Here is a 16959-nt window from a genome sequence, read left to right as displayed (position 1 = left end):
CATAGAATCCCATCTTGGTGATATCAACCCATGACTCACAAAGACCTAAGGAATGGTGAGGAGCTTAGAAAAGGAGATGACCCACATCCTTCCAAGACGTTCTCCACCTCTGCCCAGCCACCAAACATGATGACCTCCTGAGGACCCTACAGGAGCAGCAAACACAACAGGAAAGGCAAGGCTTTTGTTGCTGGGTTATTATTATTGTTCCCAGAGACCCTCAGGGCAGAGGCAGGAGGTGTGAATTTGGGTGGAGCCAGTGGTCACTTCCTGGGTAAGCTAAGGGAAGAAGTGTCACCCTTGTCATACAGGTAGAGCAGTGCCCTCCACCAGATCCTTGCCCAGCTCAGTAAACTGTAGAAAGGAAGGGTGGCCGACAGGCTGGAGGAGCCAAGGGGGACTTCCACTCACCCTTGCCGTCTGGGATCTGTGTCAGCAAGATGATGCCCTTCAGGTAGAGAAAGTGTGGCTGCATCTTCTTCAGGGAAGAGGCCAGGTCCTCGAAGTGGTCCTGCTCCTAGGCCAGATGCACCTGGAGCAGCAGCTCCTCCTTGTTCAGTGTCAAACACTTTCCTGAGTTTATCCCTCCCAAACATGGCCTCCATCTTGATCAGGGCCCTGACCAGACTCTGCACCCACCGGGCAAGGCGCTCCTTGCACTGAGGATCCTTAATGGCGGCCTGCCCTTCGTTGTCTTGCTCGGGGCCAGCTTCGCCGACTCTTGGCAGGGCTTCCAAAGAGGATGTTAGGGTCTGAGCTGTGGGGCGGGGCCCACAGGCTGGGTTCTGGTTCCCTGTGTCTTGAGCCTCAGTGAGGCAATCAGCAATTGCATCCACCGGAGACCAAGATGCTGGGGTCGGAGCTGTCCGGCAGGGCCCACAGCCTGGGTTCTTATGCCCTGAGGCTTGAGCCTTAGAGTGGCCCTCAGCAACTGCATCCTGGCCTCCAGGGCTTAATGCAGTTGGCTGCTGTGGCAGAGACGGGGATGATCTCTGGGCTGGCCTAAAGGCTCTCCTCATCATTTGAGCTTGAGCTTGCCCGCGGCCAGACTGCATTTGCTCCTTAGGGAAAGTGGCTAAGTGCCCGAGACTCCACCACCTCAGCCTGCACAGCTGTGGCCTGAACCCACAGCCTCTCCGCTCACTGGCTCGCCTTCCGCCTGGAGACGAAGGCTGATGATTTAAAGCACCAGAAGGTCACACCCCGATTCTGACTCTGACCTATCCCTGTGGCTGCTCCCACGCCTTCTCCATCCCCACTGGTCCTTGAGTTTTCAGGATGAAGGAACAGGTGATGGGAGTTAGGCCTGACCCCAGGCTTTTTGAGAAAACACCCCTCACCTGTTCACCTACTGCCCATAATCGAAGGTCTCCTGAAATTTCCAAAATAAACTTTGGACACAGTTGAAAGCTCTTAGCCCTAAAGTTAGACATCGCCAATTTTAGACCTCTCAAGAATCAGTCACCATAGAATTTCTCACAAAATCTTCCACTAAACAGATAATAGCATCCTGCTCCCTGTATCTGAGCTCCAGAGTCAAAGGCAGTTGGATGTTTGCAGGAGCAGGGCTGTGCATGAGGAGCTTTTACCGTGAGCTGTTCGAGATTTCTAGCAAGAAAAGTGCTCTCCCCATAGGAGTCATGGGCCAGTTGTAGCAAATCACAGTTACCTTGCTTCCCCTAATGACTTTCAGAGACATTTAATCAGGCTGCATCTAGTATTGTGTTTTGATTCATCTAGGTTCATAAATTTTGCCCTTTTATTTTTATAATTTGCCATTTAATTATTTGACCGTGTTTTACAATAGCTGGATCTTGTGGATAGTAGCGGATTTTAGTAACATGATTAATATTCCATAAAGTGTAAAATCTCGAAGGTGTTGTCTAGTATAAGCAGGATCATTACTAGTTTTAAGTTGTAATAGGAGTTCTAGAAAGGACACCCATAAAGAACTATTTGCCAAAATCAAGTTTTAGATAAGACACAAATGTGTCTTTGTGGAGATGCCAGTGGCCCATGCTAAACACAGGTTGTGCTCTGCAGCTGACTGGCTAGAGAGAGGCATCATGCATGCCTGTAGTGAGCCTATTCTGAGCATAGGCATCCAGATACTTGATGGCTAAGAAAGAATAATTTTAGATGAAAACTACCAAATACCCCAACTTCTACTGATTGCATTTTTGTTTAACCCATTTTGGCCTCCAAGGGAATTTGAGCAACATGCAATTATTTTGGCATTGTTGGACACTATATTTATATTATCTAGTAGAAATATTTTTAAAACCTTTTAATTCACACTTATTTTTAAACCCAGCTAAGCCTGTTTACATTGTTTGTTTTAACTTCTTATGATATACAAAAATTTTGATATAAAATTTATATTTAAATATAAATTTAAAAGAATTAAGTGTTTTAATCACAAATACAAGGAATATGAGTGGTGTCCTGGCTTTCAATTTCTGAAAGACAATTAAAATGTCTCCATTGTTTATGTTAAAGACAAGACAAAATTTCTTTTGCTAGCACTGTACATATTGGATGCGTGCATTATTGGACCCGGCATAAGCAGGGAAAGCTCCTACAGTCTCAGTAACAGACAGCTCATGGCACCAAGCCCTTGATTAAGCCTCCTGCCTGCAGCCTGAGTCAGGACCTCTTCTAGCTTTTCTCCTAGGCAAGATTTTTGTTCTGTGTTCTCTGGAGAAAAATGAGTGAGCAGTTCACTATTACTGTCATGTTTTAATAGAATTGAATTTATTACTTGTTTATTTACCTAATTACAAAGCAAGTTCCTTGAAATAAAGGAATAGTGAGAAGTTCCACTGAAACACATCATGAGGGTTATTTCTTTCAGTGTAAAGTCTTTCAGCAAGGTAAACTGTCTGTGTAAACAAACTTCATTCATTTTTAATCATTGCTTTTGGCCTAACCTTGAAAATATGAGCATCATTCTAACTGAAGCTTTTCCCTGTAAAATGAAATAGATTTGTAATTAGTATGACTACAAGCATAGTTTTAGAAGACTTTAAAGAATTTTATTATTTATGAGGTGATCATTATTAACTTGTAGCACCTGATTGTATTTAACAGTTTACAAAGAGTTGGAAGCTTTTTCTATAATTAGGATTTTACAATTTTATCCCTATTGTTTGAGTTTTAAAAATTTGGATTGAAGATTTAACTTAAGATCCTTTAGCCTCAAATATAAAACTTAAATGAAAACAGTTCATAGACTTGAACTTAATTTTATTTTTCACTCGTCCAGGGTGTACCATTATAGAATATCACAGTTTCTTATATGACTCAGTTTATGCAGAGAGATTAAAGCTGAACAAAGTTGGGAAAGACAAAGATATTGTATCTTCAAGTGCATTTCTGCTAGCCTAAATAGATCTTAGGTATTTAAGAGCCTTTTTTTAAATCAAATATACCAAATTTATCAGTTACATATTTGTTTCTTATTTAAATTTTCCAGAATCCTGGTATTCAACAGTTAGCAAATACAAAAGTGGTGAGGCATACATCTTTTGAGTCAGGTTCTTCTATCCTGAGTAGATTTATATTTCCTTAGGGAAATCTCATGATATTAAATTCCATCTTTCTCCAAAATATTTTGAGGAACTGTGATTGCCTATTTAGTCTACAAGGGAGATATAATAATAACCAAAGGGGACAGTAGGAATAATAACTTTCATACATGCTGCCTATGTATAGATTTCTAAAGTGATAAACTTTTGTTACAAGTTTTCAGCTGATTTTGTTATATATTTTACAAATTTTAACCATGACCCAGGAAATTACAAATCCAAAGTTAAAGAAATTATATGTCTTAAGATACTATTTTTTTGAGGTAGGGGGCAAAGAAATTAAGAGATAAAGTGTGTTAGAGTACAAAGTAGATAGAGCTCAGAGATTTTCATCTCTTCATTACACTTTTTAAAAATTTATAACACTTTTGTAACAATTCTTTTCTATCAGGTTAAGCCAGTTTCCAATTTTAGTATAACTCTATCCTTCATGTGCAAATATATATCAACAGAATGATCTGAGAGATCACCTCATCTTAGTAACTGAAGGATCCTTGGACAACAGGTATTTACTGTTTCAAACTCCATGGTGACTGTCTTGGTTCCACAATTTCACCCTTAGTTTATTTTGTCTAAAAAATGGGTGTCTGGGAGGTTGGGTGCACCTTCACGGTATCTGTTTGCCCAACACCATTTCTCTAAATGCTTCCCTGAAGCAAAACCTAACATAGGGCAGGAGTGAGATGGGGACATAGACTGTTCTGCTTCCTCCAAATGAAAACCAGAACCTGTGGCCTGAATCACATAACTCAGGGATTGAGGCAGTAGTGTGTGAGTTCCCAGCATGCATTTGGAGAGATCCTGTCAAGTGGTAGCTAGTGTGAGCATGCTGTGATTTTTTTTTTTTTTACTTGCCTGGCAAGACATTGTGTGCTAGATGCTTCTAGTAGCAGCTGGAGAGGCCTGGTCCATCATCTTAATATGTGGCAGCAAGGCCTGGTACCGAGGTCTGCTGCTCTTAGAACTCTCTGAAATGACACAATTGCATGGATTAGTTTGGCATCTCAATGAGAACATTCTATCGCCTTTCCCTCTCTCAGTTTCTCTCTCTGACACTCTCTTTCTGTCTCCCTGTCTCTCCCTCTCCTCCAACTTTTTGTATCTATGTGTTTGTGTGTTTGTGCATATGTGTCCCTCTTCATCCTGCAATTAAGGGTCTGTAGTTGATCATAAAGTGTTGCTTGTCTCAGTATCTAGGCATTATCTACATGGTGTACTGGGAGCCCCATTTTGAGCAGCATAACACTTTGCCAGTGTGTTCACCTTGGTGTCAACTAGAAATGCTCTGGGGGAATTTATGAAGCTGTCATAATATTGAGTCCCATCCTCAGAAATGTTCATGATGTGATGTTAGCCTACATGTCAATATAAGCACCTTGGAATGAGAATCGCTTATTTGAAGACAGCAGAAACATCACAGTTTCTGGTGGACCCAGACCTGTGATAGACTCGTGGGAACTCCATACCAAGCTGGCTGTGCAGGACTCCTGAGGGAGCTCATTCAGGCCCAGCTGCATCCCTCTTAACACCCTGCCTCTGCAGGCCTGGGACCAGAAGAGCAAGTGTCATAAGCAGCCTGAGGTCCCACTACATAGGAGCCAGGCTGTGGCATCTCATTAATTCCATTAATATAGAACACACAGTGAATTCATGTGATCCTTGAGGCCTATATTCATGGAATTCTTTGCTTCTGGGTCCAGGCCCTACCACAGGCCAAATCCTTTCTCTGAAACTTTAAATGGAACACCAACAGGTGTTGTCAGACCTGCAGAATTTCGAGAATGAGAATTTAGAGGCCTCACAGAAGCTCAGTGAGCTGACCAAGGAGAAAGTCTTCCTTTGGTAAGTGCTCATCTTGACAGGGGCCCCCAACTGTTGTACAATGGCCAACTCTGATTTTCTTTGTATCTGGACTGCAGGGTCTGCAGATCTGTATCTAGTTTTTCTGCTTCTTAGCCAGCAGCATTAGCAAAGCAGCCTTTGGACTTATTTCTCTTTACTCAGTTTTGCTAAGGGTTAAAGAGACTGTTAGCTCTTCCAAGTACCATATTGTCACACTCAGTATCCTCTAGATCAGTGGTTATCAACCTTCCTAATGCTGTGACACCTCAATACATTCCTTCATTGTTTTGATGGCCCCAACCATAAAATTATTTTGTTGCGATGTCTTAACTTTATTGTGCTACTGTTATGAATTTTAATGTAAATGTCTATATAGGACATCTAATAAATGTCCCTTGTGAAAGGCTCTTTAGATCCCAAAGGGTTCACAACTCGCATGCTGAGAACCACTGGTTAGGTAGAAGAGCAACTGGCATCACCAGAAGGTTGTCAGGCAAAAGCTGACTGCTATGGGATCTATGCACCCTCTGGGTCTCCTACTTCCCCAAGTGTACCTTCACATTGCCTGCTGGTGTTTCCTCATGACTGGACCAATTAGGTCAGGTGGGGTACTCCTCTTGTTTATGGAAGTGCATGAATTTCTGTTATTTTGGAGGGTTTTCAGAAATAGTTTGATTCTTGCAAGAAATAACTGTTCTCTATTTTTGGTCTTGAGTGCCACTCTCATTGCTGTTGAAGGTGCTTGTTTACATCTTCCTGTGAACCTGGGATAGGGTTGGGTTGTTGAGGCATGGAGTCTTGGGTGACCAGAGGCAGCTGGCAAGGTCTTACTATTTGGAGTGTTTCCAGTGTTCTGCAGAGCCGGCTCCTGATGGATCAGAGTCAGATCAAGAAGAAGTTGGACATGCTGAGGCAAGAGAAGAATAAACTACTGGAGGATTGGGCCCTGCTGAAGCACCACTTGGGTGAATCGAAAGTGCTCAATAAAGACCAAGAAGAGACCAGTGACCTCCAGAACCAGCAACAGCAGGTAGGGACAGGCAGCTGGGTCACAGTTAAGTTCAGCACCATTTACTTATGTAACTTTACCATCCAGACACCTGTGCTTTATCTCATCACTTTCCTCATCTATACACCCATCCATCCACCCACTTTATGACATAAAATTGTTCATTCTGTGTCTGTGCATTAGTATTTCTGGGAAGTGAGTCTCCTCTGAGAATATAGGTCATTGGCATGCAATCCCTGATGCTCTTCTTGAAGCTGTAGTCAAAAGGGGCAAACAGGTCAATCACTCATCACACAGCTACATGTCATTGCAATGGAAGGATTGCTATACACAGACTTGAATTCAAGAATAAAAATTCTCTAACCACCTCCACACAGACTGACCAAGCAGAGTATGCTCCCCTAGGCCATTTTAGTTCCCAAGGATGGAAAGCTGAGTTTTGGGACTTTTCCTAAAGGCCGCTGTGCTTATTCTAAAGATAACTGCTCCTCTATCACTTTGTGCTTTTCGTCTCACCCATTTATCTCTCTCTGTCTCTCTGTGTGTTTTGTGTGTGTGCGCGCGCGTGCGTGCATGCGTGCATGCGTGTGTGCGTGCGTGCGTGCGTGTGTGTGTGTGTGTGTGTGTGTGTATGTGTGTGTGTATGTGTGTGTGTGTAACAGAGGCATGTGGGAGTGCAGTGCATATTGCATGTGGATGACACCTAGAGGAGCCCACTGGGTTTCTCTCTGTCAGTCTCTGTCTTATGAACTTGAAACAGGCTTTCTCATGTCCCAATGAGCTTGAAATTTGGTGAGACTGACTGACCAGCAAGCTTTTGGGATCCTCTCTGTGTGCTTGCACTTTTGTGAAAACGTTTTAACTATACTATACTCAACCCTCCACTAAAGACACAATCTTCTAATGAACAGGAGCAGCAAAGAATGGAGGAGAGACTCCAGAGCTTGCTGAAGCAGAGGGAGCTGGTCTTACAGCAAAAACACTTGGCAATAAAGCTGCAGTATCATTTGTCTGTCTCCCAGATGAGGTAGGAACCCAGGCTGATGTTGGGGCATGGATCCATTTGGGTCCCCTGTACTAAAGCTCTCAATCCTTTGTGGGCTTTTGCTTATCAGCAAGACTCCCCACTCCAAGCAAGGGTAGTCCAACTCAGAACTCAGAGTATTATGCTGGTCACGTCAATAAGAACTTTTATCCGGCAAACAATATGTTTGATACTTCTTGTATCTGTAGACTTGTGTCCCCATGCCTCCCTTCTGATATCTCTGGTGTGTTCTCAGCAGGCTTTCCTTGAACTACAGAGCTCTGCCTGCTTAAGCCTCTCAAGTGATGGGATTTAAAGGTGTGTGTCACCATATCTGAAATCACATATTTATTCAGGAATATCACCTGTAGGGATGAGATTCACGCCCTTGTCATTATTTGATGTAACACTAACTGTCTTCATTGTTTGAGGATTTCCCATGTAAAGTGTACTGGGGATATAATAAGTTTAGTCATTGGCAGGATGAACCCAGGCAGATGTCTCTGCTGAGGATTATTCAGAACCTTCACAGAGTGTTGTGTAAACATCCTCTAGAGTACCAGGATGTAGATTCCCAGGTGTAGGCCTAAGGATAAGCTGTTTTTGCTTATTGCCTGATACCATGCAGTGACAATATTCTCAGACACATGACTCAAGAAATGCTGCTCTAGCATGACAGGTTCCATCTTGCATATTACCTGGGTGCAGGAGGCCTGATCATTTCATATGACCTTATTCAGCTGTCTAGTTTGCAAAGTTGTATTAAGTCTATGTATAAAAATGAGATGGTCTTTTTTAAATTATTTTTTATTCATTTTACATACTAACCACAGATCCCCCTTTCTTCCCTTCTCCACCTCCCCACCCAACTTCTCCTCCCACACTTCATCCTCTCCTCCAACAAGGTAAGTTCTCCCATGGTGGGACAGCTAATCCTGGTACATTCTGTTGAGGCACTCGCTTCATAAAGAGGCCATTCCCCTCTTTATGAAGCGAGAGCAAGGTGTCCGACCATAGGTAATGGAATCCAGAAAGACAGCTTATGCACCAGGGATAGATCCTGATCACACTGCCAAGGGCCTCTCAAACAGGCCCAGCTACACAACTGTCCCCCATATGAAGAGGGTCTAGTCCAGTCCCAAGCAGATTCCACGGCTGTTGGTCTAATTTCCTGAGTTCCTTTGAGCTAGGTTCAGTTGTTTCTGTAGATTTCCCGATCAAGATCTTTACCACCCTTGCTCATGTAATCCCTCTAAAACAGAATAGAAAAAACACAGCTTGAAATTTTAAGGTTTTCTATATCAAACATCATTATACAACATGGAAAGAAAAATAAAATAATATCAATTAAAATCAGAAATAAGGACAAGTGTATGTGATCGTGCATGTCTTTAATCTAAGTGTTTTGGGAGCACAGGCGGGAAATTTCTGGCCTCTTGTAGCCATCCTAGAATATGTAACAAGTTAGTCAGAGATGCATATTATAACCCTGCCTAGAAAGAAATAAACAGAAATTGAAGGAAAAAAATGAGGTGGTCGATGAGAAACTCATCATGAACAGTCTGCGTGTCTTCAATATGATGTTATGTATGACTTTAATATGCTATTCTTTTTGTTTAAATGATGTCCCTACACTGTAGGAAAAATCCTATTCTTTCTCATAGAGCAAAGTACATACAGTACTCAGATCAACATCTGATACTTGTTAAGGGCAGAAAATAATTCAAGGCCCAGCTATTCTGTGACACTTATTCCTTAGGGGTAGAAACAATGACTGCTGCCAAAGATCATTGTTGACTCTCCAGCACAATTGAGTTCTTCTGATATCACAGACTGACAGGTGACATGGCAGACCCCACCAGGACTCTGCCCTTACTAACTTCCTCCTCTAGGTCAGAAAAACTCCAACATGATCTGGAACAGTCCACAGCTCAGGATGAGAGCCTCCTGCCAACAGAGCTGCTGCAGCAGGAGCACTAAGTGTCATAAGCAAGTGAGTCACCATGACATCCCATCCCCAGCAACATGGCATTTGTGGGGTGGATGTTTCTCCTTGATTCTTGTTTGCTATGTGTGAATAAGCCCTGAATTTGTCTAACCAGAAACACAGCAAGGCTGTTGTTGGATCTGATTGCCTTTTCTTTTCTCACAGCACCCTTTATGAGAACTGAGGAGGCTGAAGGAATCCATAGTCAACCGGAACCCCTGACATTCTCCACTCTATGATCAAGGCCTCCTCAGAACAAGACGTGTACTACTAGTTGTAAAATCACCAGTGAGGCAAGTATCATCTGCCCTGCTGTGGTCCATCCATAATCTGATCCATGTGTCTGTTGATTCACTAGTTATGGAGTAAAGAAACCATCAAGATGCTTGAGATTAAAAAAAGAAACCACCAAGAATTATGCAGAAAAAGCTGAAATCTACCAGCAAGTGTTCCCAGTGAGGGCCACAACAACATGGAGAGAGAATATGTTTCTATTCGCAGTTACTCTGAAAGTTTATTGCTACAAACTTTTGTGAGCTGACTGAGTCCTCGGCCCTTCATATGTGGAGGGAGATATGTCACCAGACTGTGTTGTTGTCATGCTGCTATCCAGACAGACCACACAAAGGATGCATCATATTCTCACTCCAGTCCAGTGCTGGACCTACTCAATGTCGTGCACATGTGATGGTGAAGTGAATTGTTCTGTTTAGGAAGGATGCCACCATGAGCTTTTACATCTTTGAATAGCAGACGCTCCCCATGTTCTTTTTTGGTCTTGAATCAGCCCACAGACACATTTTCACTGACAGAATCATACAGTGGCCAATATGGCATAAGATCAACTTTGGCAAAGGCTTAACCTAAAAGCCTCAAAGTGGCATGACTACACTTGTCTTGAAGAGGTTATTTCAATTCAGGGTTGTATTTCAACTTGTGTCTAAAACCAGCCACAGGGTGTAGGACCCTGCACTAAATCTGCACCATGAGAATGCATCTTAGTGTAAATAGTTTTGTTTTGTTTTGGGGTTTGCATGAATTTAGATTTTGATGTTCTTTGTTTTGTTTTGCTGTTTTGCTATTTTTTGGTTCTTTTGTTTTTTCTTTGATTTCATATATTGCTAAGGCTATACACTGGATATACTAAGTGCCCCTTTAAGCCCCTATTCAGTCAAATTTCTGTATTTTCACAAATAAAAAAGTTATTTCCAACTATTCATTATTTTTTAAAAATTTTTTATTCAATTTACTTACCAACTACAGATCCACCTCTCATCCCTCCTCCCTCTCCCTCCCACCTTCCCCTCCACCTCCTCCAACAGAGTAGGTTCTCCCATGGTGGGCAGCTAACCCTGGTACATTCCCTTCATTCTGAAAGTAGCTTTTGTAGTCAGGTGTGGTGTCACACTCCTGTAACCTTAGAACTCAACAGGCAGAGATGGATCTCTGCAAGTTCTAGGAGCCTTAGGCTACATTGTGAGTTCCCAGCCAGACAGGGTTACAAACCAAGATGGTATCTTGGGTGTGAATCACATGGCCTATTCCATGAATATCCACTTCATGGTGGAAAAAGATCCATGTTAAACACCTGACTTTACTTGTCTACCTACTCCAAAAAGTGGATAATAGATACACACATGTTCATGACATGATCATTCATATCAGATTTTTTAGAAATACGCCTATGTTTTTTATGCATCTCAGGAAGTGAGAACATTTGTTACAAGAGTATAGAAGAAATGAGGAAACCTATAGCCGTCTGCCTTTCTTTTCCTGAAATACAGCACCAGTGACAGTGGCAATGGAGGGGTAGTAACCCTCTAAGACGTATTGAGATGTGGTCTTTTTAATGTGCTGTTGCCTTGACCATTTATTTTGCATGGAATTTTTTTGAGATTCATTTACTTGTATTTATGAATATGGGTATTTTGCCTGCTTTCTATGTACCACAAGCAATCAGTTTTCACTAAAGCCAGAAAGGGCAGTGGATTCCACATGGAACTGGAGTCACAGATGATTATTAAGTGATCTCTGGGTCCTCTGGGAGAGTTACACTGATCTCTCCAGCCCATCAGATGAAATGCACTTTATGAAACCATCATGGGATGGAGATGGGGTAAGATATAACTGTGATGCAACAGCTAAGCAGTGTTAAGTGGAAACTTCACATTTGTCTGGGTGGATGGAACCTGCAGCAAAGCCACATGCCTCTGGTGGAGAGTGTGTCTCTGCAAGGCTTGAAAGGGGGATGGATGGTTGATGCTACTCTTTTACCACAGCAGAAGTCACAGTGCATTGAGGAAAGGTTTCTTTCAGATGAGGCTTTATTCTTCTGAAGTTTTCCTGGAATGGATCTGACCTGAGACTCACAGTAAGTCAGAGAGTTAATGTGTGAAGGAATTATCCTTGTAAGTTCCAGTCTCTTTCTCTCAAACCATTGCTTTAAGATCTCTAAAAACAGAGAAGCAGGTGATTCATTTCAGTTCCTCCCTTTCATGGGTCACTTTCTCTTTCTGCACTGACTCTGACACAGTACCTGTAGACACACTGGAACCAGCTAAGACTTCATTCATCCTACACTACCAATCACCAACTTGTGGCATGTGTCTTCCTGTCCATCTTTCATTATTGGTAAGGAGCCTATGTTCAGCCATGCCTTATGCCATGTGAATCCTCAGCATAGTTCTTGGCTCTTATGATAAATGCTACCAGATAGATTACATGGCTTCTTCTCCTTGCATTTGTGCAGATAGATAACAGTTTGCTATCAGCCTTTCTCAGACTAAACTGTGCAGAGTGTGTAATGTGGACTGGGGCACTTCTTCTATCTCAGATAAGCATGTCTACTCTTGTAAAGTTTCTGTCAGCTACTCAAGTGGGCCATTCTTATGGGGGCTAAATTGACAGTTAAAGCTCCTCTTGATTTCTGCCCTCTAGTAGTTGTAGCAGATGAATGGAGTTATAAGACAGGAATATAACTCAGAGACAGAATACTTGCCTAGCAAATACATGTGCTAAGTTCAATCTTAGTACACTAGAGATGATGGGGATGTAAAATTAACACTATTACATCCTATGGAGTGTCATACAGTAAATTGGAGGTTTCCTAGAAGCTTCTAAAATCCTCCCCCCTCCACTTCTTACCCTTAGTTAACTGTGGCAAACATTCATTTTGAGGACGAATATTTACAATGAAGAATAGCCATACACAGAGACCATAAACATAGATATGTAGCTAATTAAATCTGTGATTTTGGTGATGAACTGGAAAATGACTAAGCAGGTAAAGATAATGCAGACAAGCCTAGAGACATGAAATTATATCCCTGGGACACACCTTATTGATGGAGAGAATAACAATGTACCACAAATTGTCTCTGAGTGGTAGGTAGTTGGGGGTGCCAGCTCTTGGCCCACTAAAGCTAAGACAACTGGCTTCCCATTCCTTACTTATGCTAGAATCTCTGCAACTGATGCACACATATAAATATATTACTATGTATCCCATTTGAGTGATTTGGGACTTTTTCTTATTTTAGTTTGGCTACACAAATCATAGAAATAAAGAAGGCCAAGAGCAAATCATTATGAAAAAAATAGATTAAGACAATGTGGTCATCTCAAATTTGTAGATTTGCTAAGACCTTTGTTACTCCCCAAATGTCCCAACACATCTTCTATAGATGCTTGTCTAACCATGATTGATTGTCTCCTTATTTCTTCTAAGAGCCCAGACATTGTAGTGAATGATAAGACAGTCTCGATGGCTTGTCCATGCCAAACTGGAGCTGACAGACTTCTCAAATGAGGATAACATGTTCTGAATGTGTCAAAATTGGTCCAGGTCACCATAACTACCCTCTGTTCATATTCCTCTTAGCTGTGAGCAGTTTATACACCACCCAGAGCCAAGGAATTCACAGAATCAGCACTCCTGAGTATGACCCTGGGAGTATGCTTGTGAGAGTAGAGAACTAATGGCTGCAACTTGTCCATTGAATCACAACCATGCTCTGGCACATGTGTGCAAACACATATATAAATATGTAGATAAATAAATAATAAAAGTTTTGAGAACAAAATTCCATACCAGGCAACTCTCAACCTTGTTTTGTCAAGTGACACACATTTATGGTGAAATCATGAAGGAAAACCATGTTTCCCTTGAGATTTTTGGACAAATACTGCATGAAAGAAGGTGAGGCTGCCAGAATGATGCTAGGGAGGGGACCACAAAGGCTTTGGAGGTTATAGAAGTTTTGTTTCATACAGAAGAAGACTTGGATCTGTGCGTGACAACAGACACACACATACATCTCTGATGTTCTCTAAATGGACAGAGACCCTCAGTGAGAAAACACTGAGAATGTTCAATGTTGTGACAGTAGAGGGGAGACAATGTCCTTCCTCCTTCATTCCCTGCTGTCTGTGTCACATTCCACTACCATTTAGCCCTTACTGCATTCTATTTGTATTATTGTTAGCTGTTAACAATCTCCTTTACTCTCCTTAATAGATTCATTCAGTTGACAATTATGGGAGGTTATTAAAGTGTCAGCAGGTATGATGGGGTAACACTGAAGGGAACATCCAATAAAGAGGAGCTGCCAGGAATGGTGGTGTGGTGACATGCCACTAATCCCAACACCAGAGAAGCAGTCACAGAATGATCAGGAGTCTGAGGCAAGCTTGGGCTACAAGAGACCCTCCCTAAGACAATAATATAAATAAACGTGAAGAACAGCCTGTCTTCACTGTGGAGAGAGAGACCTGATGGAGCAGTATGTGGAAACATGGCCTGACTTGGCCCTGTGTGCTCTCTGGTTCTGTCTCCCAGAACAGGTAGCAGTTGGGGAGCTGAAGCCTCTTATCTGATAGACCAGCCTGGATTTCCTGCAGCAGGCAGAACCCTCCCTAGTCACCCAGCAGAGCCAAGGCCCTGAAGACAATTGCTGGGCCTACAAAAGCCTTAGGTATAAGTCAGTGATGCTCTCCTAGCTTACCTGCAGTCGTAAGCATCTTAGATACTTCCTAGGGGGGATTCATGGGGTCCTGGCTCACTGGAGTCTTGCTGATAAATTGAGCAATGTGCAGAGAGGGCTTATTATACTATTGGCCTAGCCAAAGTGTCTAGGCCAAAGTCCAGGAATCTGCATGTCATGAGGACCATCTTTGGCAGTAGTTATCAATCTTCCTAATGCTGTGACAGTCTCAGGTAGAAATCACTCCAGGGAGAGAGAAGCTGCCTGAGTGAATAAAGGAAGCTTAGAGATCAGGTTCAGTTCACAATCCTTGAAACCAGAGAAATCAAATGATATGGGATGATAGCACTCTTTTCCCAAGCAACTGTTATCAGATTGTTGTCGAAAAGTTCCCAAGGTCACTCATTTCTCTGTGTGTGTGCCTGTTCTGAGCCGTCCTGCTTCTCATCATAGGGATAACCTGAAACAGTCAGAATTTCCCACGAACATTATGATCTTTTCTTTCCGGTTAGTAGAGGGGAGTGCCAGAACTAAGACTAGTTGCTTGGAGACCTCTGGAGAAGCCCATCTGTATTGTAAAAGTGCCAGCCCAAGAAACCCACCCTGGTCCTGAAACCAGAGCCTATGAAAGAAACAGGGGGGGGGGAGGGGAGGGGAATCTGTGGTTGGCATGTAAAATGAATAGAGAATTTCTTTAAATAGAAAAAGAAAAGAAAAGAAGAGAAGAGAAGAGAAAAGAAAAGAAAAGAAAAGAAAAGAAAAGAAAAGAAAAGAAAAGAAAAGAAAAGAAAAGAAAAGGAACACATCCTGGTCTGAAACCCAAGCCAGTGAAAGAAACACTTTAACCCTGAAACAAGAACCAAAAAAGCATACCCTGACCCTGAAACCACAGCCAAAGAATCACACTTTGGCCCTGGAACCAGAGCCAGCCAAAAAAAAAAAAAAAAAAAAAATACTGTGGCCCTGAAACTAGAGCCAAAAGGCTAAAAAGGGCCAGTAAAAGAAACACACTTTGGCCCTGAAATCAGAGCCAACTTTGCCCCTGACCAACTAAATCAACCAATCCCTGAGCAGGAAAACCAACCAATCCCTGAGCAGAAAAGCTTCTTCCTGGAAAAACTCTACCCCTAAGAAGCCCTACATAAGCCTCCCTGCCTGTTCAGTTATCAGTTGTCCTTCTCCACCCTGGCAGAGTCAGCCTCTATCCTGATTCCTCCTTCCGAAATAAATCTCTTTCAAGATTTTGGGTGAAGATCTTCTTTCCCACATGAGGGACAGAGTCCCTTTTGGGATATTCCCTTAGGGGAACTGAGCAGAAGAAGAAATGGATACTTCTGCTGGGAAACCCCCTTGGGAAAGGAGCATAAGTAGCAACTTTTTTGCCAGAATCTGAGCAGATTGCTACATTTCTGCAGTGGGTTCCCCTTTGCAGAGTGAAGCAGAAGAAGTAACATCTTGGGTCTGAGCTGAGAAGAAATGGATATCTCTGCTGGGACTTTCCCTTAGCAGAGGAGAGCAGAAGGAATGGATACCTCTGCTGGGACTTTCCCTTAGTGGGGGAGAGCAGAAGGAATGGATACCTCTGCTGGGTAGCTCCCTTAAAGGGGGCAGAGCAGAGCTCAGCTGTAATGGCTCTCTCTCAGAGAAGAGAAGAATTGCTACATCCTGTAGGGAAACCATCCTCCACCAGACCCCAGCTTCAGGTATAGCCTGACTTCCCAACAAATCAGAATATCTTTTCCTCCAGTGCTGTAGGTATCCAGGATACCTCCCTTCACTGCTTCAGGTATGGTCTGACTTCCCAAAAAGTCAGGTTACTTTTCCCTCTGGAGCTGTAACACTTGCACCACCTTCAACAGCAAACATGTTACCTGCCTGGAGGCCAGGGTCCATGCAGAAATAAAAAGGAAAGTAACCAGACCTCCTGAGTGCTCAAAGTAAGAGGAAGGATGTTATATGGCAGCCAAACTGAGGTTAGAAAGTACCAGGGAGTGGGGAATTATCAGGTGGCTTCCAAAAAAATTGAAGGCATATTTCTCCCACAAGTTATATGTTCAACATTATCATTCTACTTTATAGATAAGACAACTAGGCCATCCAAAGATGCCTAAAGGCTTATGCTGAGGGTGAGATCAATCTTGCACTGTAAACAGGGGCATTGTGGTGGTTCAAATAAGAATGATCCCTGTAGTAGGACAGGCCCATAGGGACCAGGAAATTGGCTCAAACCAGTTGCCAAGACATGCACACAATGTACTTCCTTATGAGCCACTCTGGAGTCTGCCTGAGGGCCTAGCAACTGTCAATTTCAGAGTTCCTGGTCACTTTCAGAGTTCCTGATCATGTGGAGTCTGCCTCAGGGCCTAGCAACAGGCACTGTCAGAGTTCCTGATCATGCCCAGACAATAAGGGACAAGCACATAATGCCACCAGATTTGGACACAGACTGGGTGCTGAGAGGAAGGTATATAAGGCATTGTTAAATCAAGGAGTCTGATATCTGCCTACCATTGACTCCCAGCATCTGT

At 42.7% G+C, this 16959-nt stretch overlaps 1 protein-coding gene across 4 annotated transcripts in view; it reads left to right on the top strand.

Moving 5' to 3' along the window:
- The window catches only part of LOC107403025 (disks large homolog 5-like), a 40630-nt gene extending 26756 nt beyond the window's left edge, over positions 1-13874 (top strand). For 2 of the 4 annotated variants that reach the window (XM_076544582.1, XM_076544581.1), the window contains exons 3-7: positions 5288-5429; positions 6279-6459; positions 7350-7465; positions 9355-9455; positions 9615-13874. In XM_076544582.1, the coding sequence (XP_076400697.1) occupies positions 5326-5429; positions 6279-6459; positions 7350-7465; positions 9355-9442 (489 nt within the window). In that variant the 5' untranslated portion in view covers positions 5288-5325 and the 3' untranslated portion in view covers positions 9443-9455; positions 9615-13874. The remainder of the gene's footprint in view (positions 1-5287; positions 5430-6278; positions 6460-7349; positions 7466-9354; positions 9456-9614) is intronic. The other 2 variants (XM_076544583.1, XM_042284601.2) reach the window with 1 other exon arrangement.
- Positions 13875-16959: the final 3085 nt, after the last annotated feature.

Source organism: Peromyscus maniculatus, chromosome 9 (genome assembly GCF_049852395.1).
Source record: "Peromyscus maniculatus bairdii isolate BWxNUB_F1_BW_parent chromosome 9, HU_Pman_BW_mat_3.1, whole genome shotgun sequence".
Taxonomy (NCBI): Eukaryota; Metazoa; Chordata; class Mammalia; order Rodentia; family Cricetidae; genus Peromyscus; species Peromyscus maniculatus.
The sequence above is the reverse complement of the archived record's forward strand: the minus strand, read 5'-3'. Positions and strand labels throughout refer to the sequence as shown.